At 44.6% G+C, this 27870-nt stretch overlaps 1 protein-coding gene across 1 annotated transcript in view; it reads left to right on the top strand.

Annotated features, from left to right (window-relative positions):
* LOC139250262 (serine/threonine-protein kinase MRCK alpha-like) overlaps positions 1-27870 on the top strand; it is a gene marked incomplete at its 3' end in the record, with an annotated part of 472269 nt that overhangs the window by 377490 nt on the left and 66909 nt on the right. The window contains exons 16-18 of the mRNA XM_070872760.1: positions 526-773; positions 19291-19396; positions 21836-21960. Coding sequence (XP_070728861.1) covers positions 526-773; positions 19291-19396; positions 21836-21960 — 479 coding nt within the window. The remainder of the gene's footprint in view (positions 1-525; positions 774-19290; positions 19397-21835; positions 21961-27870) is intronic.

Here is a 27870-nt window from a genome sequence, read left to right as displayed (position 1 = left end):
TAGAGGTTTTTAAATCATGGGGAAGAGCATAACTACAGGCCATCGATGGTCACCAAGAAATCAAATAGGGAATTCAGAAGAAACTTCATCACCCACAGAGTGGTGAGAATGTGGAATTCGTTACCCCAGAGAGTGGTTGAAGCGATTAGTATCAATTTAAGGGGTGGTTCGATAAGCATATGAGGGAGAAGGGAATAGAGGGGTATGCTGATAGGGGTAGATGAGGAAAGACGGGAGGAGGCTTGAGTGGAGCATAAGCACTAGCATGGACTGATTGGGCCGAATGGCTTGTTTCTGAGCTGTATATCCTCTTCAGTCCTATGTATTAAAATTCATGAATTGAAGTGATGAACCCAAGTACAAAGCAAAATACTGCAGATTCTAGAAATCTGAAATAAAAACAGACAATGCTGGAACCCAAGGTTGGTCGTGAATGGAATAGTGAATTGAAAAATGTTTTCAATTGGGCAGTATGAATAAATAACCAACAGTATTATCACATCTCTAAATGGTTTTTGTTAACAGCAAAAACAGGTTGGACGTTCCCCAGGTGTGAGCAGTATGGAGCATCAGCAGGAAGTGGCAAAGCTCAAAGCTGACCTGGAGAAAAAGAGCGTGTTCTACGAGGAGGAGCTGGCTAAACGTGAAGCCCTGCACGTGACCGAGATCAAGAACTTGAAGAAGGAGCTGCACGATGCAGAGGGACAGCATCTCACCTTGAAGAAAGAAATAATGATTCTCAAAGACAAGTTGGAAAAAACCAGAAGAGAAAGGTAAAGATACCGGGTTTACTTGACTTCATCATCATAGGCAGTCCCTCGAAATCGAGGAAAACTAGCTTCCACTCTAAAAGTGAGTTCTCAGGTGGCTGTTCAGTTCATTGCAGGAATTACATTGCCTGTGACAGGTGGGACAGACAGTGGTTGAAGGAAAGGGTGGGTGGGACTGGTTTGCCGCATGCTCATTCCGCTGTCTGCGTTTGGTTTCTGCATGCTCTCGGCGACTAGACTCGAGGTACTCAGCGCCCTCCCGGATGCTCTTCCTCCACTTAGGGTGGTCTTTGGCCAGGGATTTCCAGGTGTCGGTGGTGGTGTTGCACTTTATCAAGGAGGCTTTGAGGGTATCATTGAAACATTTCCTCTGCCCACCTGGGGCTCGCTTGCCGTGTAGGAGCTCCGAGTAGAGCACTTGCTTCGGGAGTCATGTGGTCGGGCATGCGGACGATGTGGCCCGTCGAGTGTGGTCAGTGCTTCGATGCTGGGGATGTTGGCCTGAGCGAGAATACTGACGTTGGTGCGTCTACCCTCCCAGTGGATTTGCAGGATCTTGCAGGTGGTACTTCTCCGCTTTGAGGTGTCTGATGTATATAGTCCACGTCTCTGAGCCACTTGACTTACTCCCACATTGAAAGGCTGCAGAAGTGCTCTGGCCTGGTTCCTGAATCAGCTGAGGATGTTTACTCGATCCATGCTGAGATGGCCATGGGTTTGAGAATGAGAGCAGAAAGAAAGAACGTTTAATTATATAGCGCCTTTCACATCCTCAGATCATCCCAGAGTGATTCACGCCAATGAATTACCTTTTATTTGCAGTGTAGTCAGTTGTTAGATAGTCAGTTGTTATGTAAAGGAAAGGGTGGGTGAGGAGCCTGGTTTGCCGCACGCTCCTTCCGCTGTTTGAGGGAGTGAAGGCGAAAGAGAGAGATTCATCCTATTTGGATACTTCCTCTGTATGTCCCTCAGAATTGGAATGCCTGCCTTTCGCCTAGTGCTTGACCTGTCCAAGTACTGATAAATCTTACCTGAGGTAGTGAGGTTGAGTATAAAAGCAAAAATTACAGAAAGAGGAAAGGCCATTGGGGCCATTCCTTCAACAGATGATGTACAGTTTGCACTGTCCTGGATGCTACCCAACTCATTAATCTCACTAAACACAACCATAGCCACATGTAAACGTTCCAGAAGGTCAGTCTCCTTGATCCTGTATATCAAGCTGGTTAAGCTTTGATATGGCGTCTCATAAATTACTTGTTACACATATTCAGATGTATTGTGGAAGATCAGGTATAACATTGTGGATAGAAAGTCTGTATACAGACAGGAAATGGAAAATGAGGGTTAATGGGTGTAGCTTGGATTGGAAGTGATGTACCTCAGAGGTTAGTGCTGGGGCCTCGGGCTGTGCCAAAGTGCTTCACACCGAATGGAATACTTTTGAAGTATAATGTAGGGCAAATAAGTCAAATGTTCTGATTATTAGATAGTGATTTTAATATTCCATATTAAAAACTTAATTCTTCAGGTGAGATATTAAACTCTGGATCTGCCATTTGTTCAGTGGATGTAATGGATCCCATGAACTATTGGAAGAAGGGCAGAGAGTTCTCCTGGTGTCCTGGCCAACATAGCTCCCTCAATGAACAACACCAAAAAAAACAGATTCACTAGTCATCCATCACACATGTTATTTGTGGGATCTTGTTGTGCATAAAGTACTGAGGCTACATAAAAACAGTGACCACACTTCAATTGATGTAAAGCATTTAGCATATCTGGAGACTGTGATATGGTGCTATATAAATTATTTTGAAGTATACATTTTTTCTTTAATGTTGCTTTTAAAGCTATGGGCAGGAATTTTAAAAGACACATCAGTTTAGACATCTGGCAGTGTCTTGCATCTCTCATCAATTTGGAGAATTTTGCCACAAACCTGCATGTACTCGCTGTTGGTGGTATCCCATGCCTACTGCCCAGGCGAGCAAAGACCTTTTCTACTATATGAAGAAGGCACAGTAGCTTGCATCCCCTCCCAAAAGAACACCGATTGGTCTTCAAATCGTCATCCTTCAGATGGAGGCACATTGGTACACTTGATTCCTGGGACTGATCTGCACAAAAAGGACCATAACAGTGGTAATAATTTCAAAATGGACATGCTGTCCTGGAACAATTTTGTTGCAATCTGTAGGTTAATGCTGCTGAAAGGTTGAATTGTAATATTAGAATCAGATGTTTGAGTGAATGCTGGAGGACTAGTAGGTCACGGAATGTTTAGTCTCGCCAAGCAGATGGAATCTCTCGATGTGGAGCAGAAATCTAAGTTGAGTTGTGCAGAAACACAAAGACCGATCCACCTTCGCAGTAAAGTGAAATACTTTGTTTCTTACAAATGTGCCTGCTGTAAACTCGTGAACTGCTTCACTCAAACACCCATGTTTATAAACCATCAAAGTCCATCCTGTTTTGCATTCCCATTCATGGGCCATGGGGACCTGCTGTGTTATGTATCATTTTTTCCTCTAAATTTGACATTAGTTATTGTTGCTCTCGAAGGATTGAGACATCTGGTAAGATTATAATACTGGCAAATGCAGTTTGACATTTTAATTTAACTCAACTCTACAAGTTTATTTGCAATGGCCGCGGTATGTTGACATTAACAGATGGAGTGAGAGCCTTCAGTTGGGTGTATGTTTGGTTATCATGCACCACTTTGGGCAATAAATCTTTATGGTTCTCTATTTCCCTCATTCCATTGGTGGGGCACATTTGAAATTGACAATTAGCCTGGGTAGAATTAAATTATAGTGGGAAGGAGAGAGACTGAAAATTTGGACCAGAAAACATTTTCAAGCACGCTCGGTGTTTTTAAACTTGTGCCAATATCCTATGGAAAATAATCACACATCATTGCACTTTAACTTTGTGCAATAAGTGGATATATACTTGAAAAGAAGAAATTTACAGGTCAATGAGGAAAGAGTAGGAGAGTGGGTCTAATTGGATAGCTCTTCCAAAGAGCTGACACAGGCATATCATCATCATCATAGGCAGTCCCTCGGAATCAAGGAAGACTTGCTTCCGCTCTTAAAATGAGTTCTTAGGTGACTGAACAGTCCAATACGAGAACCACAGTCTCTGTCACAGGTGGGACAGATAGTCATTGAGGGAAGAGGTGGGTGGGACTGGTTTGCCGCATGCCCTTTCCACTGCCTGTGCTTGGTTTCTGCATGCTCTCGGCAATGAGACTCAAGGTGCTCAGCACCCTCCTGGCTGCATTCCTCCACTTAGAACGGTCTTTGGCCAGGGACTCTCGGGTGTCAGTGGGGATGTTGCACTTTATCAGGGAGGTTTTGAGGGTGTCCACCTTTGGCTCGTTTGCCATGAAGGAGTTCCGAGTAGAGCTATTGCTTTTGGGAGTCTCGTGTCTGGCATGCGAACAGTGTGACCTGCCCAGCGGAGCTGATCAAGTGTGGTCAGTGCTTCAATGCTGGGGATGTTAGCCTAGTCGAGGACGCTAATGTTGGTGCATCTGCCCTCCCAGGGGATTTGTAGAATCTTGCGGAGACATTGTTGGTGGTATTTCTCCAGCGACTTGAGGTGTCTACTGTACATGGTCCATGTCTTTGAGCCATACAGGAGGGTGGGTATTATTATAGCCCTGTAGACCATGAGCTTGGTGGCAGTTTTGAGGGACTGGTCTTCAAACACTCTTTTCCTCAGGTGGCGGAAGGCTGCACTGGTGCACTGAAGGTGGTGTTGAATCTCGTCGTCAATGTCTGCTCTTGTTGATAAGAGGCTCCCGTGGTATGGGAAATGGTCCACGTTGTCCAGGGCCGCGCCGTGGATCTTGGTGACTTGGGGGGTGGGGGGGGGGCAGTACTGTACGGCGAGGACAGGCTGGTGGAGGACCTTTGTCTAGCGTAAGGTCCATGTTTTCGTACGCCTCAGTAAATATGTCGACTATGTCCTGGAGTTCATAAGCATTCTGTGCTGTATCGTTCTATGATTTAATCCATTTCCTCAAATTGCTTCCACTACTACTACCAGCAGTGGCAGTCCAGTAATCACCAGTACTTCATCCTAGATGGGTGGGGTGTTTAATGGAGAAACGTAGCATGAAGGGACAAAGCTGATCGTGCAGGGCACTGCCAAAGTTAAAAGTGCAAACTAGGTCAATTTGGAAATAGTGCCACTTTTCTACAGACTCCCTTCTGTGCTCCCACGCTGGGATTTCTATCCGATTTTTCTTGGCTGTTACTTCTTCCCCCTTCCTGCTAGACTGAAAATGTTTTACAATATCCTTTGAGGCTTTGTAAAGGCTCCAACATTTTTTGACCCTGTATATGGCCACTTACTCTGAGGTGATGACACCCCTTTAGGTTTGAGCTGTGGCCCATTAACAAGTTTGTGATGTTTTGCAGATCTCTCCATTCATCACGTTCCCTGCACGAGTCCCAGATGGTGCAGGGAGCATATTTAAATTATACTTGAGCTGGCCTCATGAGCGTCCAGTGAGCATAACTCATTACTCACCTGGCATGCAATTCGGGCTTCGCACTGGGCTCCCAGTGGTCGCTGAATCATCCCTCACGCCGCATCTTCTCATTCAGCCGGGTGCGGAATCTATTTCATTTAACATTTATTTTATTCTTTGTTAATCTTCAGTTTTGAGCAATTTTAAATGTTTCTTCTGGTTCTGATTGGATTGTATCTGTGCAGCAGTCAGAGTAATTTATAACGTACTGTTGGAAATGAATTAAGATGTGTGTATATATATATATATATATATATATATACAGGGTATATTGTATATATTATCTATTATATATATTAGCTATTACCGGTATTTATATTATATATATAATAGATTTCTATATATATTATATATTTTTAAATATATAATATATATACGGCTTTACATGGTAATAAATAATGTTTCAACTACATTGTTTGTTCTTAGTCAAAAATCCAAGTGGCTACACTGCATCGTGTAGCATTTAGGAATACATTTAAACATGCGTTCTAATATAGCCTAGCTGTGATCTATAAATTACATTCTGTTGCTATTAAGCAAAGCTCCTCAATGTGAAACTTCAAAGTTGTAAATTAACAGTGACTTCATGAATCTTCTGATCTACCTTTGTATATTGTACTGTAGGTGGTGAGTTTTCTGTGCGCTGATATTCAAGATAGTACTGCTGACAACTCTTGCTCCTTGAGACTTCTAAGTCATGGAGCCGTGATATCCACCTACTAGGGCAAGCTCTGCATTGATAGTGTTATTTTATATTAAACATGCATTACTCACTTCAACAACAAATTGTATTTATATAGAGTCTTTAACACAGTAAAACATCCTAACGCACTTCACAGGAGTATTATCAAACAAAATTTGACACCGACCACATGAGATATTAGGGCAGGTGACCAAAAGCTTGGTCAAAGGGGTAGGTTTTAAGGAGCGTCTTAAAGGAAGAGAGAGAAAGAGACGGAGTTGTTTAGGGAAGGAATTCCAGGGCCTAGACAGCTGAAGGCACAGCCACCAATGGTGGAGCGATGAAAATCGAAGATGCGCAAGAAGCCAGAATTGGAGGAGCGCAGAGATCTCGGAGGGTTGTACAGCCAATGAAGTACTTTTGAAGTGTAGTCACTGTTGTAATGTAGGAATGGTACCGTACTGTTCCTGACTAGAAGCACAGATATTTTGAAGCAGGTCATGAAGGATTGACCAGTGGTGTGGGTTGACAGTCCTTCCATCTGGGAGATACACCTCACTGCCACTCTGCACCTTCGGCAAGTAGTTTGAGATTGAGAAGACTCTGTTTTTGGAAATGGAAACAAAGGGCTCATTTCCCAGGACTCTGTGCTGTCGTGCACCGAAGCACTGAGCAACATCAACACCGAGAAAACATTGACAATTTTTAAAAAGGAAGGTGCAGTAAAATCGGCTTGTAGTGATAGTGTACATGTGACCTTCAAGTCCCCATTACCAAACCAATCTGTATAAAACAAGCCGGTTTTCCATTGGTTTTAAAGAAAGAAAGACGCTTTAATTTAGTGCCTTTCACAACCTCAGGACGTCCCAAAGCGCTCCACCACCAGTGAAGTACTATTGAAATGTTGTCACTGTTGTAATGTAGGAAACACCGTAGACAATTTGTGCACAGCAAGGTCCCACTAACAACAATGAGCTAATGACCAGATAATGTGTATTAATGATGTTGATTGAGGGATAAATACTGATCAGTTTGTGCAGGGTTCCTATAATGCCCAGGGGGCTGCTCAATGATGACAGATGCTTTAAACAACTGGTAAATCAGCTGCTCACTCTCACCCCTCACCCACTGCTCAGCTGTTTGAAGTGCCGGTTAGCTCAGAGAACTGCATTGGGACTAAATGTATCTATCAATTAAAAAAGCATCTGTTGTTTCAAAATACTACGAATAAGTGGAATGGCTGAGAGGTATGAGGGGATCAGCTGATTTATTCATCTCTTCAGTAGTAAGCATCAATCTGCAGGCTGTAGAGGTCAGTCGGTTATGGTGATGATTTGGGCCACTGGACAAATCGATCACTACAATCAGACTATTGTGTTCCATCCGTCATAATAGAATGATGTAGCACAGAAGGAGACCATTCAGCCCATCGTGCCTGTGCTGGCTCTATGAAAGAGCTATCCAATTAGTCTCACTCCCCTGCTCTTTCCTCATCGCCCTGTAAATGTTTCATTTTCAGTAGGGCGAATTAGGGACCAAAAAGGAGATCTTTTAGTGAAGGCAAAGGGCATGGCTGAGGTACTAAATGAGTACTTTGCATCTCTCTTCACTAAATAAAAGAATGTTGCCAATCTCACAGTGAAGAAAGAGGTAGTTGAGAAATTGGTTAGAATAAAAATAGATATAGACAAGGGGCTAGAAATTCAGTTCTCGGTGATAACTGTATTTTTTCGGCAAAATTACCATTATCGCTCTGAGGCTGTAAATTCAAGGTTTAGTTTGCGCAGCAGTAAAAATCGCCGTTGCACAAGGATTCGCGGCACAAACCGCAATCCTCGCTAACTTTAGTCCAAGGCCGATACTGCTGCCTAGGGAGGGCGGAAAAACACCTAAAAAATACATTGGAAAAAACAAACAAAAAAATTCGCAAAACATTTACAAGACACTTATCGAGCGAATCTGTGGAATTCTCTGCCCAAGGAAGCAGTTGAGGCTAGCTCATTGAACGGCCTCATAGCGATAACGGTAATTTTGCTGAAAAAATACAGTTATCACCGAGAACTGAATTTCTAGCCCCTTGTCTAGATCTATTTTTATTCTAACCAATTTCTCTACTACCTCTTTCTTCACTGTGAGATTGACAACATGATAGGCTCATAATAAAGGATGAAACTGAGTACTTTGAGCAATGACTAAGTGTGACATAGAATCTTAGACAATAGGTGCAGGAGTAGGCCCTTCGAGCCTGCACCACTATTCAATAAGATCATGGATGATCATTCACCTCAGTATCCCTTTCCTGCTTTCTCTCTATACTCCTTGATCCCTTTAGCCGTAAGGGCCATATCTAACTCCCTCTTGAATATATCCAATGAACTGGCATCAACAGCTCTCTAATAGGGAATTCCACAGGTTAACAACTCTCTGAGTGAAGAAGTTTCTCCTCATCTCGTCCTAAATGGCTTAACCCTTATCCTTAGACTATGTCCCCTGGTTCTGGACTTCCCCAACATCGGGAACATTCTTCCTGCATCTAACCTGTCCAGTCCCGTCAGAATTCTATGAGATCCCTTCTCATCCTTCTAAACTCCAGTGAATACAGGCCCAGCCGATCCAGTCTCTCCTCATATATCAGTCCTGCCATCCGGGGAATCAGTCTGGTGAACCTTCGCTGCACTCCCCCAATAGCAAGAACGTCCTTCCTCAGATTAGGAGACCAAAACTGAACGTAATATTCCAGGTGAGACCTCACCAAGGCCCTGTACAACTGCAGTAAGACCTCCCTGCTCCGATACTCAAATCCCCTAGCTATGAAGGCCAACATACCATTTGTCGCCTTCACTGCCTGCTGTACCTGCATGCCAACTTTCAATGACTGATGTACCATGACACCCAGGTCTCGTTGCACTTCCCCTTTTCCTAATCTGCCGCCATTCAGATAATATTCTGCCTTCATGTTTTTGCCCCCAAAGTGGATAACGTCACATTTATCCACATTATACTGCATCTGCCATGCATTTGCCCACTCACCTAACCTGTCCAAATCACCCTGCAGCCTCTTATCGTCCTCCTCACAGCTCACACCGCCACCCAGCTTAGTGTCATCTGCAAACTTGGAGATATTGCACTCAATTCCTTCATCTAAATCATTAATGCATATTGTAAATAGCTGGGGTCCCAGCACTGAGCCCTGCGGCACTCCACTAGTCACTGCCTGCCATTCTGAAAAGGACCAGTTTATCCCGACTCTCTGCTTCCTGTCTGCCAACCAGTTCTCTATCCACGTCAGTACATTACCCCCAATACCATGTGCTTTAATTTTGCACACCAATCTCTTATGTGGGATCTTGTCAAAAGCCTTTTGAAAGTCCAAATACACCACATACAATGGTTCTCCCTTGTCCACTCTATTAGTTACATCCTCAAAAAATTCAAAAAGATTTGTCAAGCATGATTTCCCTTTCATAAATCCATGCTGACTTGGACCGATCCTGTCACTGCTTTCCAAATGCGCTGCTATTTCATCTTTAATAATTGATTCCAGCATTTTTCCCCACGACTGATGTCAGGCTATAACCGGTCTATAATTACCCGTTTTCTCTCTGCCTCATTTTTTAAAAAGTGGTGTTACATTAGCTACCCTCCAGTCCATAGGAACTGATCCAGAGTCGATAGACTGTTGGAAAATGATCAGCAAATGCATCCACTATTTCTCGGGCCACTTTCTTAAGTACTCTGGGATGCAGACTATCAGACCCCGGGGATTTATCGGCCTTCAATCCCATCAATTTCCCCAACACAGTTTCACGCCTAATAAGGATTTCCTTCAGTTTCTCCTTCTCACTCGACTCTCAGTCCCTTAGTATTTCCGGAAGGTTTTTTGTGTCTTCCTTCGTGAAGACAGAACCAAAGTATTTGTTCAATTGGTCTGCCATTTCTTTGTTCCCCATTATAAATTCACCTGAATCTGACTGCAAGGGATGTACGTTTGTCTTCAGTACTCTTTTTCTCTTCACATATCTATAGAAGCTTTTGCAGTCAGTTTTTATGTTCCCAGCAAGCTTCCTCTCATACTCTATTTTCCCCTTCCTAATTGAATCCTTTTTCCTCTTCTGCTGAATTCTAAATTTCTCCCAGTCCTCAGGTTTGCTGCTTTTTCCGGCCAATTTATATGCCTCTTCCTTGGATTTAACACTATCCTTAATTTCCCTTGTTAGCCATGGTTGAGCCACCTTCCCCGTTTTATTTTTACTCCAGACAGGGGTGTACAATTGTTGAAGTTCATCCATGTGATCTTTAAATGTTTGCCATTGCCTATCCACCGTCAACCCTTTAAGTTGCCAGTCTATTCTAGCCAATTCACGTCTCATACCATCGAAGTTACCTTTCCTAGTCTTTGAATGAACTGTGTCACTCTCCATCTTAATAAAGTATTCTACCATATTATGGTCACTCTTCCCCAAGGGGCCTCGCACAACAAAATTGTTAATTAGTCCTCTCTCATTACACATCACCCAGTCTAGGATGGCCAGCCCTCCAGTTGGTTCCTCGACATATTGGTCTAGAAAACCATCCATAATACACTCCAGGAAATCCTCCTCCACCACATTGCTACCAGTTTGGTTAGTCCAATCTATATGTAGATGAAAGTCACCCATGATAACTGCTGTACCTTTATTGCACGTATCCCTAATTTCTTGTTTGATGCTGTCCCTAACCTCACTACTACTGTTTGGTAGTCTGTACACAACTCCCACTAGCGTTTTCTGCCCTTTGGTATTCCACAGCTCCACCCATACAGATTCCACATCATCCAAGCTAATGTACTTCCTTACTATCGCGTTAATTTCCTCTTTAACCAGCAACGCTACCCCACCTCCTTTTCCTTTCTGTCCATCCTTCTTAAATGTTGAATACCCCTGGCTGTTGAGTTCCCAGCCTTGGTCACCCTGGAGCCATGTCTCCGTGATGCCAATTATATCATATTCATTAATTGCTGCCAGTGCAGTTAATTCGTTCACCTTATTACGAATACTCCTCTCATTGAGGCACAGAGCCTTCAGGCTTGTCTTTTTAACACACTTTGTCTCTTTAGAATTTTGCTGTAATGTGGCCCTTTTTGATTTTTGCCTTGGGTTTCTCTGCCCTCCACTTTTACTTTTCTTCTTTCTATCTTTTGCTTCTGCCCCCATTCTACTTAATTCCTTAGCTCCTTTAATAAGACTCCAGAGTGCAGGTACCTCGTGGGTGGTCTGCATATATACAGTGCTCCCAAGGGATGCTGGGATCCCTTGGGACTCCCGACAGGTAGGCCCTCTGGTGGTGGTGTGATACAGGTTACCAGGGGTTAAGTAACATCACTCCCTTGTAAAGTTAATAGTACACTTATTTACAGGGTGTGACGATCTGGGGCTTTTCGCTCCCTTGTCGATCATCTTGGTACAAATGCGGGTGTGGGTGAGTTAGTTAGTTCTTCACTGGGCTACTGAGTTCAGCTTCGTGATCAACCATGATGTCGGTTGCCACTTGTGTGTGTTGGAGGGTCAGAGTTGGTAGTGTCTTCTTTGGGTTGTTCGAAGCTGTTGGTGAACCGCAATTTGATTTGGTCCAAATGTTTTCTGCACGTTAGTCCATTGGCCAATTTGACCTGAAACACCATACTCCCTTCTTTGACTATGACAATGCCAGCGAGCCATTTGGGACCATGACCATAATTGAGTACAAACACAGGATCATTGACCTCAATATCGCGTGACAAATTTGCGCGGTCATGGTACGTACTTTGTTGATGTCGCCTGCCCTCCACGTGATCATGGAGATCAGGGTGGACAAGCGAGAGCCTTGTTTTGAGCGCCCTTTTCATGAGCATCTTGGTTGGGGGAACCCCGGTGAGCGACTGGGGTCTGGTGCAGTAGCCGAGCAGCACTCAGGACAGCCGGGTCTGCAGGGAGCCTTCTGACATGCGTTTCAAGCTTTGCTTGATGGTCTGAACTGCTCGTTCTGCCTGGCCTTTGGATGCTGGCTTGAACGGGGCAGGTGTGACGTGCTTGATCCCATTGCAGGTCTTGAATTCCTTGAATTCAGCACTGGTGAAACACAAGCCATTGTCGCTGACTAGGACATCAGGCAGGCCATGTGTGGTAAACATGGCTCATAGGCTTTCGATGGTGGCCGTGGACGTGCTTACAGACATTATTATACATTCAATCCATTTTGAATAAGCATTTACAACCACCAAGAACATTTTGCCTAGAAATGGGCCCGCATAGTCCATGTGGATCCTCGACCACGGTTTGGAGGGCCACGACCACAAACTTAGCGGTGCCTCTCTGAGTGCATTGCTCAGCTGAGAGCAAGTGTTGCACTGGTGCACGCATGACTTTAAATCTGAGTAAATGCCGGGCCATCACACATGGGATCTGGCTATGGCCTTCATCATTACAATGCCTGGGTGGGTGCTGTGTAGGTCACAATTGAACGTTTCTCTGCCCTTCTTGGGCAAGATCACGCGATCACCCCCCCCCACAACAGACAGTCCGCCTGCAAGGACATTTCGTCTTTGCGCCTGTGGAATGGCTTAATCGCCTCCTGCATCTCCGCTGGGATGCTGGACCTGCTCCCATGGAGGACGCAGTTTTTTTTACCAAGGACAGTAAAGGATTCTGGCTGATCGAATTCCTGATCTGGTAGGCCGTAATGGGTGACTTTTCGTTTTCGAATGCATCCATTACCATGAGCAAGTCTGCAAGCTATGCCATTTCCATCCCGGGCAATGGCAGCCGACTGAGAGCATCAGCACAGTTCTCTGCCCGGTCTGTGACGGATTACATAGTTGTATGCTGTCAGCGTGAGCGCCCATCTTTGGATGCAGGCAGAGGCATTGGTGTTAATCCCTTTGCTCTCAGAGAATAGCGATATGAGCGGCTTGTGGTTAGTTTCAAGCTCAAACTTGAGGCCAAACAAATATTGGTGCATTTTTTTCACCCTGTATACGTACACCAAGGCCTCTTTTTCAATCATGTTGTAGCCCCTTTTGGCCTTGGACAGACTCCTGGACGCATAAGTTGCAAAATCCCCGATTCATTAGCCTGTTGTAGCACACACCCATCCCCGTATGACAACGCATCGCAAGCTAGCACTAATCGTTTACATGGGTTATACAGGACAAGCAGTTTGTTTGAAAACAACAGATTTCTGGCCTTCTCAGATTTCCCCCATACCCAGTCGCCTCCCTTGCGCAGTAGCAAATGTAGGGGTTCTAGCAAGGTGCTCAGCCCGGTAGGAAATTACCGAAATAGTTAAGGAGTCTCAGGAACGACCGTAGCTCCGTCAGGTTCTGTGGTCTCGGCACGTTCTTGATGGCCCCTGTCTTGGCATCGGTGGGTCTGATGCCGTCTGCTGTGATTCTTCTTCCCAAGAACTCGACCTCTGGTGCCAGGACAACACACTTCGAGTCCCACGCAATACAACTGACTAAGAACCTCTTCCAGATTCTTCAAGTGCTCAATGGTGTCCCGACCTGTAACCAGTATGTCGTCCTGGAAAACCACGGTGCGAGGGACCGACTTTAGCAGACTCTCCATGTTCCGTTGGACGATTGCCGTGGCCGACCGAATCCCAAACGGGCATCTGTTATAGATGATCAGACCTTTGTGCATGTTGATGCAGGCGAGGCCTTTCGGAGATTCCTCCAGCTCCTGCGACATGTAGGCCGAGGTCAGGTCCAACTTGGTGAACGTCTTCCCTCCAGCCAGGATCGCAAATAGGTCGTCTGTCTTGGGTAGTGGGTACTGGTCCTAGAGCGAAAAACGGTTAATCGTTACTTTGTAGTCCCCACAAATTTCTGACCGTGCCGCCACCTTTAAGTACCGGGACAATCGGACTGGTCCAATCGTTGAATTCCACCGGCGCAATGATGCCTTCTCGCTGCAGCCTGTCCAGCTCAATTTCCACTTTTTCACGCATCATATATGGTACTGCCCGTGCCTTGTGGTGAATGGGTCGCGTACTGCGAACCAAATGGATCTGCACTTTCGTCCCCGAGAAGCCTCCAATGCCTGGCTAGAAGAAGGATGAAAATCTGCTCAGAACCTGGGCACATGAGGCATTGTCGACGGACGAAAGTGCTTGGATGTCGTCCCAGTTCCAGCGGATTTTTCCCAGCCAGCTTCAGCCAAACAATGTGGGGCCATCCCCTGGCACAATCCACAGTGGGAGTTCGTGCACTGCTCCATCATAGGAGACTTTGACTTCTGCCAATTACAGGGATCAGTTCCTTGGTGTAAGTTCTTAGCATGGTGTGAATGGGGCTGAGCTTGGGCCTGTGTGCCTAGTTGCACCACAGCCTGTCGAAGGCCTTTTTGCTCATTATGGACTGGCTCGCACCCGTGTCCAGTTCCATGGATACTGGAATTCCGTTCAGTTCAACCTTCAGCATTATTGGTGGACATTTTATAGTGAAGGTGTGTATCCCGTACACTTCTGCCTCCTCGGTTCGAGTCTCCAATTCAGCCTGATCCACAGTGGATCGATCTTCCTCTGTAATGTGGTGGGTTGCAGGGTTTGCAGCTCACCTGCACACTTGCTGGAGGCGTCCCATTGTTCTGCAGTCGTTGCACGCATACTGCTTGAAGCGGCATTGATGGGCCTGATGATCACCTCTACAATGTCAACAGGGTGTTAACTGCCTCGCATTAACGATTGATGGCCGACTCTGGGTCATCTGAGGTTGTGCAGCAGCTGACGTGTAGGTTCTGCAATTTATGTTCCTGCTCGAAAACGATGTTACTTTATGCACAGTACTGGCCAAAACGTCTTTATGCTGCGAAATTTATTTGGTGTTGTCGCTATCGTTATGGCTTTTCCCAGGTTCGGAGTTTCAGCAGTCAATAGTTTGCGAAGGATTACCTCGTGGCCAATGCCAAGCATAAAAATGTCTCTCAGCATTTGTTCGAGGAATCCCTCAAATTCGCAGTGACCTGCGAGACGCTTTAGTTCGGCGACGTAGCTCGCCACTTCATGGCCCTCCGACCACTGACACGTGTAGAACCGATACCTTGCCATCAAAACGCTTTCTTTAGGGCTTAGGTGGTCCCGGACCAGCGTACACAATTCTTCATAGGATTTAGTTTTTGGGTTTACCGGAGCTAGAAGATTCTTTATGAGGCCATAGGTTGTTGCCCCACAGACGGTAAGGAGGATCGCCCTTCGTTTGGCAGTGTTCTTGTCCCCTTCCAGCTCGTTGGCCACGAAGTATTGGTCGAGTCGCTCCACGAAGGCCTCCCAATCGTCCCCTTCTGAGTACTTCTCCAAGATACCGACTGTTCTTTGCATTTTCGCGCGGTTGTTCGTTATCTCGTCGCCAATTGATACGTTCATAATAAAGGATGAAACTTGAGTACTGTGAGCAATGAGTAAGTGTGACCGTAGCTCCTTTTAATAAGACTCCAGAGTGTAGGTACCTCGTGGGTGACCTGCTTATATACTGTGCTCCGAAGGGATGCTGGGATCCCTTGGGACTCCAACAGGTAGACCCTCTGGTGGTGATGTGATGCAGGTTACCAAGGGTTAAATACATAACAGGAAGAATGAGAAGAGGCAATATAAACCTAAATGGTACAATTTTAAAGAGGGTCAGGAACAGAGAGACCTGGGGGTGTACAAGCACAAATCTTTGAAGGTGTCAGGGCAAGTTGGGAAGACTGTTTTAAAAAAAAAGGCATACGGGTTCCTTGGCTTTATAAATAGAGGCCGAGTACAAAAGCAAGAAAGTTATGATAAACCTATATAAAACACTGGTTCGGCCCCAGCTGAAGCATTGTGTTCAATTCTTGGTACCACACTTTTAAGTGGAAGACAGGGGAAGTCATAACAGGGAACAAAGAAATGGCGGACCAATTGAACAAGTACTTTGGTTCGGTATTCACTAAGGAGGGCACAAACAACCTTCCGGATATAAAAGGGGTCAGAGGGTCTAGTAAGGAGGAGGAACTGAGGGAAATCTTTATTAGTCGGGAAATTGTGTTGGGGAAATTGATGGGATTGAAGGCCGATAAATCCCCAGGGCCTGATGGACTGCATCCCAGAGTACTTAAGGAGGTGGCCTTGGAAATAGCGGATGCATTGATAGTCATTTTCCAACATTCCATTGACTCTGGATCAGTTCCTATCGAGCGGAGGGTAGCCAATGTAACCCCACTTTTTAAAAAAGGAGGGAGAGAGAAAACAGGGAATTATAGACCGGTCAGCCTGACCTCAGTAGTGGGTAAAACGATGGAATCAATTATTAAGGATGTCATAACAGCGCATTTGGAAAATGGTGACATGATAGGTCCAAGTCAGCATGGATTTGTGAAAGGGAAATCATGCTTGACAAATCTTCTGGAATTTTTTGAGGATGTTTCCAGTAAAGTGGACAAAGGAGAACCAGTTGATGTGGTATATTTGGACTTTCAGAAGGCTTTTGACAAGGTCCCACACAAGAGATTAATGTGCAAAGTTAAAGCACATGGGATTGGGGGTAGTGTGCGGACGTGGATTGAGAACTGGTTGTCAGACAGGAAGCAAAGAGTAGGAGTAAATGGGTACTTTTCAGAATGGCAGGCAGTGACTAGTGGGGTACCGCATGGTTCTGTGCTGGGGCCCCAGCTGTTTACATTGTACATTAATGATTTAGACGAGGGGATTAAATGTAGTATCTCCAAATTTGCGGATGACACTAAGTTGAGTGGCAGTGTGAGGTGCGAGGAGGATGCTATGAGGCTGCAGAGTGACTTGGATAGGTTAGGTGAGTGGGCAAATGCATGGCAGATGAAGTATAATGTGGATAAATGTGAGGTTATCCACTTTGGTGGTAAAAACAGAGAGACCGACTATTATCTGAATGGTGACAGATTAGGAAAAGGGAAGGTGCAACGAGACCTGGGTGTCATGGTACATCAGTCATTGAAGGTTAGCATGCAGGTACAGCAGGCGGTTAAGAAAGCAAATGGCATGTTGGCCTTCATAGCGAGGGGATTTGAGTACAGGGGCAGGGAGGTGTTGCTACAGTTGTACAAAGCCTTGGTGAGGCCACACCTGGAGTATTGTGTACAGTTTTGGTCTCCTAACTTGAGGAAGGACATTCTTGCTATTGAGGGAGTGCAGCGAAGATTCACCAGACTGATTCCCGGGATGGTGGGACTGACCTATCAAGAAAGACTGGATCAACTGGGCTTGTATTCACTGGAGTTCAGAAGAATGAGAGGGGACCTCATAGAAACGTTTAAAATTCTGACGGGTTTAGACAGGTTAGATGCAGGAAGAATGTTCTCGGTGTTGGGGAAGTCCAGAACCAGGGGTCACAGTCTAAGGATAAGGGGTAAGCCATTTAGGACCGAGATGAGGAGAGACTTCTTCACCCAGAGAGTGGTGAACCTGTGGAATTCTCTACCACAGAGAGTAGTTGAGGCTAATTCACTAAATATATTCAAAAGGGAGTTAGATGAAGTCCTTACTACTCGGGGGATCAAGGGGTATGGCGAGAAAGCAGGAATGGGGTACTGAAGTTTCATGTTCAGCCATGAACTCATTAAATGGCGGTGCAGGCTAGAAGGGCTGAATGGCCTGCTCCTGCACCTAGTTTCTATGTTTCTATGTTAAGAAGGATGTCAAGGCCTGAGAGAGGGTATAGGGGGCATTTGTTAGAATGGTACCAGGGAGAGACTAGAGAAACTAGGGTTGTTCTCCAAAAGTGTTCAAAATCATGAATGGTTTTGATAGAGTAAATAAGGAGAAACTGTTTCAAATAACAGAAAGCTTAGTAACTGGAGGCTATAGATTTAAGGTAATTGGCAAAAGAACCAAAGATGACATGAGGAAAAAGATTTTTACACAACAAGTTGTTATGCTCGAGAATGCTCTGCCTCAAAGGAGCGTTATCATGTTATGTTTCTAAGTATATATCCAATTCCCTTTTGAAAGTTACTATTGAATCTGATTCCAGCAACCTTTCCAGATTATATTTGGGTTAATCCTGACCATAATAGGAAGCAGCATCAACTGGGGATCGTTGCTCCTGAATTATAATTGCAGACCCTGGGGCCGAAATTGCCCCTAGAGCCGTGGCTGCCTCAAAGGGGCGGCCACGGGTCGGTAAGCACTCACCTTTCGTTCGGCGAGGACGGGCCGCCATTTTGTAAATTGCACTCGTGGCCTTTCCTAGCTTAGAACATCTCCGCTCCGCCCCGTCGACCTTTTACCGACCGGCGGCGACCCCATTTCTGCCCCCCCCCCCGGGTGGGAAATTGCCCTGCAGGAGCGGATCGGCTGCCAGTCGATGCCACTGACAGCTTTTCCCGGCGGGAACCTTCTTGTGGCTGAGCGGCGCGTCTGCCCTTAAACAGGAGGGCGCACTGCCTTGGCCGGCATTTTATTTTAATTGACGGCCGATTACCAGGTTGCCCCAACAATGATGGCCACGGGTTCGGCCGGGCCGCCAACAGGCAGCCCGGCACCCCCTCTTAGGTGCCAGGCTACTGGCCTGGCCGAAACCCACCCTGGTAGTCCAGTGTTTGCCACTAAAGTGGCTGCAGAGTTCACAGCGGCCCTCGCCTTTAACTGAAGGGGAAGGACATTGTGACGCATCAGTGCGACGCAGCACGTCCACGTCATGCTGACATCATCAGCATGGCGCTGATGATTCAGAGCGAGGGCCACTCCGACCCATCCGTACTCCACACCCCTGATGATACCACTTCCGCACCTCTCCAAAAAAAAACCCACAAATTCCGGAATATCTCCGGATTGTCCGCCCCAGTACCCTTTGAAATCGGTCGGTGTGCCTCATTTCGGGCAGAGGGCAATTTCGGCCCACCTGTATCAGGAATTATGGATAACTGGAGGGAATGGGGAGCAATGTGAGTTCTTGGGTTGCATTTGTGACTAACAGCGGTTGATCAATGGGATTTCACAAAGTCTTGTTGCTATCCATCAGTACGAACATGAGAACTTTCCAGGTTTCCCAGGGACTTCAGCAAGTGTTAGATGTGACAGCTGAACCTTGGTGACAGGGGAATCAAATTCTTGTAAATGTTTAACTACCTAGAAACTTATTTTCTTGTTCCTATTAATTTACTTTGGCAGTGCATATTATATCACAGCCAACTTCTCATTCTGGAATTAACTGAACTTGTGCCAAAAAGTGTACCTTCTATGTAAAGTAACTGATGGAACTTGGTTGAAAATAACCCAATTTATTGACTGTTTTGTATATTTGAAATAAGAGTACTTTTATTTTTTTTTAAACACAGTCAAAACGAAAGGGAAGAATTTGAGGGCGAATTTAAGCGAAAGTATGAGCGGGAGAGGATCATGCTGGGCGAAGACAACAAGAAGTTATCAAACGAACTCGATAAGGTAAGGCTAGCCCAGCGCTCTGTCAGTTATATTGTGCCCAGTGTGGTGAGCAGTTGGTTGAAGCCTTGAATTACTGAAGGCAGTTGAGCTTTAGATGGAAAGGCTGTGTGACTACCCATTTGAATATATGTAACAACTGATCTGGGTCTGCCGTTTTCTAATGTACAACTGCATTTTTTTGTACATTCCCAAGTTCTGCGATAGTTTGAATGTGAAATAATTGGTCCAGAATTGGTCCTTTGTGGCTGGTTTTTATTTATGTGATGCATTTTAGTTGAAAAGATCATTTTTTACGAGCATGTCCTTCGAGATATCAGTCTGGGGTGGAGGGGGTGGGGGGAGGAATCATTGCATACAGCATGTTTCTATACTCGCTCCATGTCCAAACCCACGAGGACTGTTTATTTTTTTAAATGTTAAAGCAAATCCTTGCAAGATTCTTGCTTAGCACAGATACTCTTATTTCTCAAAGGCTTGGTGAGACATTAGCACCTTTCCTTTATGAAAACCAGGGCACTTCAGATTTGCATCTAATAAAGATTATGCTAAACTTGCATGTCGCAATACAAAATTCATGAAGCTATAAAAAGTAACGACTCATTTGAAATGGTTTCACAATCAGAATTTAAAGTTCTAAACAATTGGAGTTGATGACTTAATCAAAGGTACCATTTGTTTCAATCTATCGTCTATAAGCTGAATGCATATTCCTGGTGCATGTCTTTTAGCTGAGCTTCAAGGTACATCACAGTGAGAGTCCAGTTGATAAGCAGTTACAATGACGTTGCAATTGACATGTTCTACAAGGACAAGTTTGGAGATGTACTGCAGAGGGAAAGTCACTAGGACTCGAGGACATAATCTTGGCTTGTGCTGCAATGCAGTACTGAGGGAGAGCTGCAATGGTGAGATCCCATCCTTCAAATTAAACCAATGTCTCATTTTCCTATTAAAGATCTTGTGGCATTATTTGAAGAGCAGAATGATCTCCTAGATCCTGGCCAACATTTCTGCACCACCCAAAAGCATGTTAATATAAATATAAATGCAAGTCTTTTTTTGTTACTTTTACCTGTGATGTGGGCGACATCGGCAAGGCTTTATTGCCCATCCCTAGTTGCCCTGAGGCTATCCAGAGTCAATTATATAATATGGGATTGAAATCACATGTAGGCAGTCCGGGTAGTGACATTTATTGGTTTGCACCTTTCGTTACAATTCAAAATCCTTCTAATTAAGAGTACATATGGATTGTCGCACCCTGCACTTTTTCTTTACAGGCACTGACTGATCGGTGTATTTGTAGCATTCACTGTTTTTATTCTCCATGGAACCATACTGTGCCTGGACAAGGCGTCAATAATCCGTGGCGGGGGTTGCAGAAAAACTGATGAAGGAAGAAAATAAAATGTTAAATCATGTACCATGTAATATACTATAATCTGAAAATTCGCAAATAGACCATTTGTCTTCTGAATGAGCCTTATCACACACTGAACTACCATAATACACAAATAAATCTCTCCGTTTACAGTGCAGTTCATCTATTTTTTATCTATATAAAAATATAATTTAGTTGCACACAGTTCCTTCCCCAAAATGTAACAACTTATTTTCATGATTTTTGAGTGAGCTTTTTACGTTGACATTTCTATCACTATTTCAAATCCATGTGTGTCATTGGAATTCCCTAGTGGTTATGATTCAGGCCTCCACCCTGTAGGTGGTGCTGTGACAGCTCCTCGATCTGTCTCCCAGCAGCTTGGGTTTTAGTGCCACCACCAGTCAATCTTCTCCATCCTGCAGCAGCCTCTCCCTTTGAGTTTCCTCTAGGTTCTCAATTTATGGAACTTCAATCTTCCAGAAGCCGCACTGCTCGAGCACCTTGAGCAATGTTACGGGAGATTTACTGGTAAAGAATTATTGGGTAAATGCCCAGAAAGATAGAGGATGTACTGAGTATCCCACAGTGTTCCAAGTTCTTCATCCTCGTAGGCGTACTGTGGAACCACATGTAAATTTCAAATCCACGTTCCCGTTATTTTGCATGCATCTCAAGTTCTGATACTCACAGTCTCGATGTTCTGATTTGGATTTACCCACCAACGAAGCAACAGTGCTAGGAACAGCCAAAAGCACAATTCAAACAGAACAAAGCAGTGGATAAGAAATTTAAGAACAGGTATAACTGAGTTACCTTGGCTCTGAGGGGCTGCAATGCTAAGGCTTTGGTGGCCACAGGTTGAGCACCACCTGAGGTCGACCACTGAATCTTCCTGCACACATGAGTTATATCTCGCTGCTGCCAATGATATATCTCTCTCTAAATTTAACCAGTGCCGTTACTGCCGTAGAGTGAAGAGCGGATATAATCCTGAGTATCTGAGTGAGTAAGATATAAACAGGTTAATCACAACTCTTGCTCTTGCTTTTGTGCAGCTCTCGGGCATGTTTGAGAAGCTGAGTGCAAGCAACAAACAGATGGAGGAAGAGTTACGGGACCTAGCGGACAAGAAGGAATCTGTGGCACACTGGGAGGCCCAAATCACGGAGATCATCCAATGGTTAGTGTCTTTATCTTATCTGTGTGCAGATTAAGACATGTTGGTCAGCAACGCTGGAGAAAAATGCTGACGGTACAATTCTTTAAGGGTGCTTTTATTCTACAATTGTACAGTCAGTGTGAAACAGCTTCGCCGTTACAATGTCAATCCAAATTGAGGAGTCTCATTTTATATTTTATAATGTACTGGAGAGCTCTATGTATTATTACATATTAATTGTGTACATTATTACCTACCTGAAAAACTCTATATTATTCTGCAGTTCATTACACAATGTAGACTTCTATAATTCATTACATACAATGCAGCTTTATAGTTCATTACATACTGTAGAACGGAGAAGCTTTGAGGGGCCAGCTGCCAACTTGTTCTTGTAGCCACTGTGTTGATATGGCTGATCCAGTTTAGCTTCTGAAGAATGGTGAACCCCGCCACCCCCCCCTCATCAAAGATGTTGATGGTGGAGAAATTCGTAGATGGTGGTGCCATTAGAGATTGGGGAGGGCAGTTGGGAAGTTTCTTGGTAGAGGTGGTCATTGCCTGATGAGCTTAAGCCTGAATGTTGTTCAGGCCTTGCTGTAGCCTGGCATAGCCTACTTCATTGTTGGAGGAGTTATGAACGGAACTGAACACCGGAATCATCAACACCGTCTCCTGACCTTATGCAGGGAAGGTCATTTGATAAAGCAGTTAAAGATGGTTATAAGAACATAAGAAATAGGAACAGGTGTAGGCCTTTTGGCTGCTCGAGCCTGCTCTGCCATTTAATTATGGACTCAGCTCCACTTCCCTGCCCGATCCCCATAACCCTTTATTCCCTTATCGCTCAAAAATCTGTCTATCTCCACCTTAAAAAAAAATGCAATGACCCAGCCTCCACAGCTCTCTGGGGCAGAGATTTACAACCCTCAGAGAAAAAATTCCTCCTTATCTCAGTTTTAAATGGGCGGCCCCTTATTCTAAGACTATGTTCCCTAGTTTTAGTTTCCCCTATGAGTGGAAATATCCTCTTTGCATGCACCTTGTCAAGCCCTCTCATTATCTTATATGTTTGGATAAGATCACCTCTCATTCTTCAGAACTCCAATGTGTATAGGCCCAACCTACTTACCCTATCTTCATAAGTCAACCCCCTCATCTCCGGAATCAACCAAGTGAACCTTCTCTGAACAGTCTCCAATGCAAGTATATCCTTCCTTAAATATGGAGATCAAAACTGTACGCGTACTCCAGATGTGGCCTCACCAATACCCTGTGCAGTTGTAGCAGGACTTCTCTCCTTTTATACTCTATCCCCCTTGCAATAAAGGCCAACATTCCATTTGCCTTCCTGATTACTTGCTGTACCTGCATACTCAATTTTTGTGTTTCATGCACAAGGTTGGTTCAATGACACTACTCTGATCCCACAGTGACGATTGGCCTCTGGCATCTACAGCCAATGGAGAATTTTCCCATTGACCTCTGTTTTGATAGGGCTCTTTGGTGCCATCCTCGATCAAATGTTGCTAGTTTCAGCTCCCTTTTGACATTCAGCTCCTATGTCCATTTTAAGACACTGAACTGAACATCGGTGAGTAGCTGCTGCTTGATGGCATTATTAATGACTCCTATCACTTCACTGATGATAGGGAAGAGGCTGATTGTGTAGTAGTTTGCTGGGTTAATTTATCCTTTTTGTGGATAGATGCACATAGCTAATGTTTCACCCTGTTGGGTAGATGCCATTGTTGTAGTTCTACTGGAGCAGCTTGACTAAGGGGTGGCTAGTTTTAAGTTTTAGGTCTATAGCTGAGATGCGAAGAGGACACACAAAATCTGCAAAAGGACATAAACAGGCTAAATGAGGGGGCAAAAATTTGGCAGATGAGTATAATGTTGGAAAGTGTGAGGTCATGTACTTTGGCAGAAAAAAAATCAAAGAGCAAGTTATTATTTAAACAGAGAAAGATTGCAAAGTGCCGCAGAACAGCGGGACCTGAGGGTACTTGTGCATGAAACACAAAAGGATAGTATGCAGATATAGCAAGTGATCAGGAAGGCCAATAGTATCTTGGCCTTTATTGCAAAGAGGATGGAGTATAAAAGCAGGGACGTCTTGCTACAGCTATACAAGGTATTGGTGAGGCCACATCTGGAATACTGCATGCAGTTTTGGTTTCCATATTTACGAAAGGATATACTTGCTTTGGAGGCAGTTCAGAGAAGGTTCACTAGGTTGAATCCGGGGATGAGAGGGTTGACTTATGAGGAAGGACTGATTAGGTTGGGCTCTATTCATTGGAATTCAGAAGACTGAGAGGTGATCTTATCGAAACGTATAAGATTATGAGGGAGCTTGACGAGGTGGATGCAGAGAGGATGTTTCCACCGATGGGGAAGACTAGAATTAGAGGGCATGATCTTAGAATAAGGGGCCGCCCATTTAAAACAGATATGAGGAGAAATTTCTTCTCTCAGAGGGTTGTAATTCTGTGGACTTCGCTGCCTCAGAGAGCTGTGGAAGCTGGGACATTGAATAAATTTAAGACAGAAATAGACAGTTTCTTAAACAATAAGGGGTTAAGGGGAGCGGGCGGGGAAGTGGAGCTGAGTCCATGATCAGATCAGCCATGATCTTATTGAATGGCGGAACAGGCTCAAGGGGCCGTATGGCCTACTCCTGCTCCTATTTCTTATGTTCTTATGTTGTAAGGGCCCATTGCCTTTGCTGTGTCCATTACATTCAGCCGCTTCTAATAGCATGTGGAGTGAACCAATTTGGCTGAAGGTTGTCATCAATATCTCCAACTTGGGAGGAGGACAAGTAGGATTGGCCACTTGGCACTTTTGGCTGAAGTTGCCTGTAAACACTTCCTTCTGGCCTCTTTCACTATGCTGGTTTCTGCCTTGGTCAAGGGTGGATTATCTTCATGGAACATCCTTCTCCTGCTAGTTGTGTGATTGTCCACCACCATGCTCGACTGGACATGCTTTTGAGGGCTTTCCTCAAACATTGGTTGTGGAACCACTTTGCCTTGCCCTACAGCCTGCTTTTTTTATGTTCAGCCTGTGTTGTTACTTCAAGAGGTTGGCACCTCATTTTAAGGAATGGCTGGTGCTGCTTCTGACCCATCATTTACAATCTGCATTGAACCAGAATGCTGATGTAGCTTGATGATGATTGAGGAGCAAGGGATGATCCGGACCATGAGGTTACAGATGATGGCAGAATACAATTCTGATGGCCTGCAGTGCTTCAGCAATGCCAAGTATTGAGCTACCAGATCTGTCCTTAGTCATTCTCAGTGTGGAGACAAGACTTTGCTTTCACAAAGACTGGGTAGTAGTCACTTGTACGGGTGCTAGTATAGACAGATATGTCAGTGACACTTAAGTTGCTGAGGTCATGGTCAAGTAAGTTACTCCATCGTGTTAGTTCCTTCACCACCTGACACCAGCTCTGTCATTTGGGACTCTGACAGCTTGGTCAGTGGTTGTACCACTTAGCTACTCAGATATTGAAGCCACTCAGAGTGCATTCTGTGACCGTGGTTCCCTCAGAGCTTCTTGCAAGTGATGCTCAACATTATGGAGGGGCAGTAGGCTGTGATCAGGAGTGTCCTTGGCCTTGTTTGATCTGACGCAATCAATTTTGAGGAGCCCCAGGGCCACTGCTACCTGACTGCATACCACATACCCTCCCCTCTAGTGAGTAAGGACATGCCCAGGGGAGATGATGGAAGAGTCGAGGATGTTGGCTGATAGATAGTACTCTGTAATTAGGGCGATATCAAATTTGCTGTTTGACGAGTCTGTGGAACAGCTCCCACACATTGGACACCAGTTTCCAGAAGTTAGTAAGGCGTACTTTGCAGGGTTGCCTAGGCTGAGTTTGCCCAAGGCTTGTTTTGATATATCTACGTTCCTTCATTCTGGAGCCCCAATCACTGGAAACAGTCTGTTTCTATCGACTCTGTCCTGTCTTTTCATAATTTTAAACACCTCTTATCAAGTCGCACTCCAATTTCCTCTGTTCTAATGAAAACAGCTCCAATTTCTGGTCTGTCTTCATATTTGTGAATCTGAGCTGTACTCACTCTGTTGCCTCAACCTCCTTCCTATAGTGTGGAGTCCAAAACATTGGTCTTACTTTATCTCATTGTTGTTTGTGGGAGCTTGCTTTGTGTAAATTGGCGACTATGTTTGTCTACATAACAGTGACCATAATGTATTTTGGTGCATCCTGAGTACATTGAAAAGCTCTACATAAATCATGTGATTGTTCTTAAATTCGATTTATATAATTTCAAGGAAAGAAAGAAGGAACTTTCATTTCTATAGTGCCTTTCATGACCTCAATGTCCCAAAGCACTTCACAGCCAATGAAATACTTTTAAAGTGTAGTCACTGTTGCAATGTGGAAGATGTTGTACTGTATTTGTTTTTACTCCTATGCCTAGGCTGTTGCTGTGCCATGTCGCAAGACCAAAATTGTTTGAATTTCTCAACACTTATCGGCCATTTTCCAGTTGAATTCAGGTGTAGAGTAGTTTGTGGTGGGGGGAGGAAGTGGTGAACAACTTAGTTTTTACATTTGGAACTGCTCTGAAATAGGTAATCTGCCAGGTCAACCAGGAAGCTTTTATAGGTTAAAAGACACTGGACTAGAAATTAGTTTTTTTTGGTCATAGCGGGTTTTTTTCGGCATTTCTTTTTGCCAAAAATACCTCTAATCGCACCGCCATTTTTGAAAGGCACAATATTCCTGGGAAAATGCCCCTAGCGGTAAAAATCTGTGATGCACGAAGATTCGTGGAGCAAACCACGAATCTCCTGCAACTTTTCTCTGAGGCTGATACCGCTGCGAGTTGGGCCGAGGGAGGGGGGAAAACACCAAAAAGAAATTCAAAAAAAAATCACAAAACATTCACAAGACCCTTTTGTAGCAATCACTGCAAAAGAATTCAAAAATAAAAACTTTAACTTAACCTTTTTTGCAGGCTTTCATACCTGCTGCTGTTTCTGGGCTGCAATGCAAGCTTTTCTCCGGCGATTTTTTTCACCCAGAATACGGATGCCCCAAACGGCCAATTTAAAGCAATTGCATTTTTTTTCGTCTTGCACGCTGGCAGTCCGCTTTATAAAACTGCCGGCACAAGACTTTGACCAATTTAGCTGATCACCTTTTTCTGCCAAAAACCGGTGCAAGGCTGGCCAATTTCCAGCCCTAAAATAATGCCCCAATTGTCTTCTCAGTCAGAGTTTTAATCTGCAGTCACCGTATCCAGTCTCTCGTATCTCTCACTTCCAGAAACACCTGCTCACTACATCTCTCCCCCCCCCCCCCCACCTCATCCAGTTGTTAAATGATTCCTGGGTTTTTGTCTCATTAACTACTCAGAAGTTCCATCCACTTGTTCTTTGTGTGAAGAAGAATTTGCTGACAGCAGTCCTAAATGTGTCCTTCTCTGCTCTTATCAGTGTCCCTTTGTCTGACTGTCACACTTTACACTGAAGAAATGTTCTGCTTTTCACACTACCCGCTGTTTGTGGCTTTCTTCATCGTGCTGTGCAGTATTCAGAACAGCGAGAACCCTTTCCCTTTGCTATTTTCCCTCACTACATTCCCCACTGCTTCCCTTGGTAAACAGCTCTGCCACTTCAGTCAATTAGGGATGGGCAATAAATGCCGGTCTTGCCAGTGCCGCCCACATCCCATGAACAAATAAATAAAAACAAAAAACCCTACTATAAAATAATGCAGTGGATTTTGTATAAACGCAGCTGGTAATTATTCAAGGTTTGCTAAGCGTATCTTGCCAGATAGCTGGCTGATAACCTGTGTCGAGGCTCGCCCCTGAAGCATGGCTGCTTGGTTAGGTGCCTGAGGGTTGTCGATGCCCCAGTTCCCCTGGGCAGACAGGCGCA

The sequence above is a fragment of the Pristiophorus japonicus genome, unplaced genomic scaffold (genome assembly GCF_044704955.1).
Source record: "Pristiophorus japonicus isolate sPriJap1 unplaced genomic scaffold, sPriJap1.hap1 HAP1_SCAFFOLD_360, whole genome shotgun sequence".
In the NCBI taxonomy this organism is placed as follows: domain Eukaryota; kingdom Metazoa; phylum Chordata; class Chondrichthyes; family Pristiophoridae; genus Pristiophorus; species Pristiophorus japonicus.
Note: the sequence above shows the minus strand (reverse complement) of the source record. Positions and strands in the feature narration are given on the sequence as shown.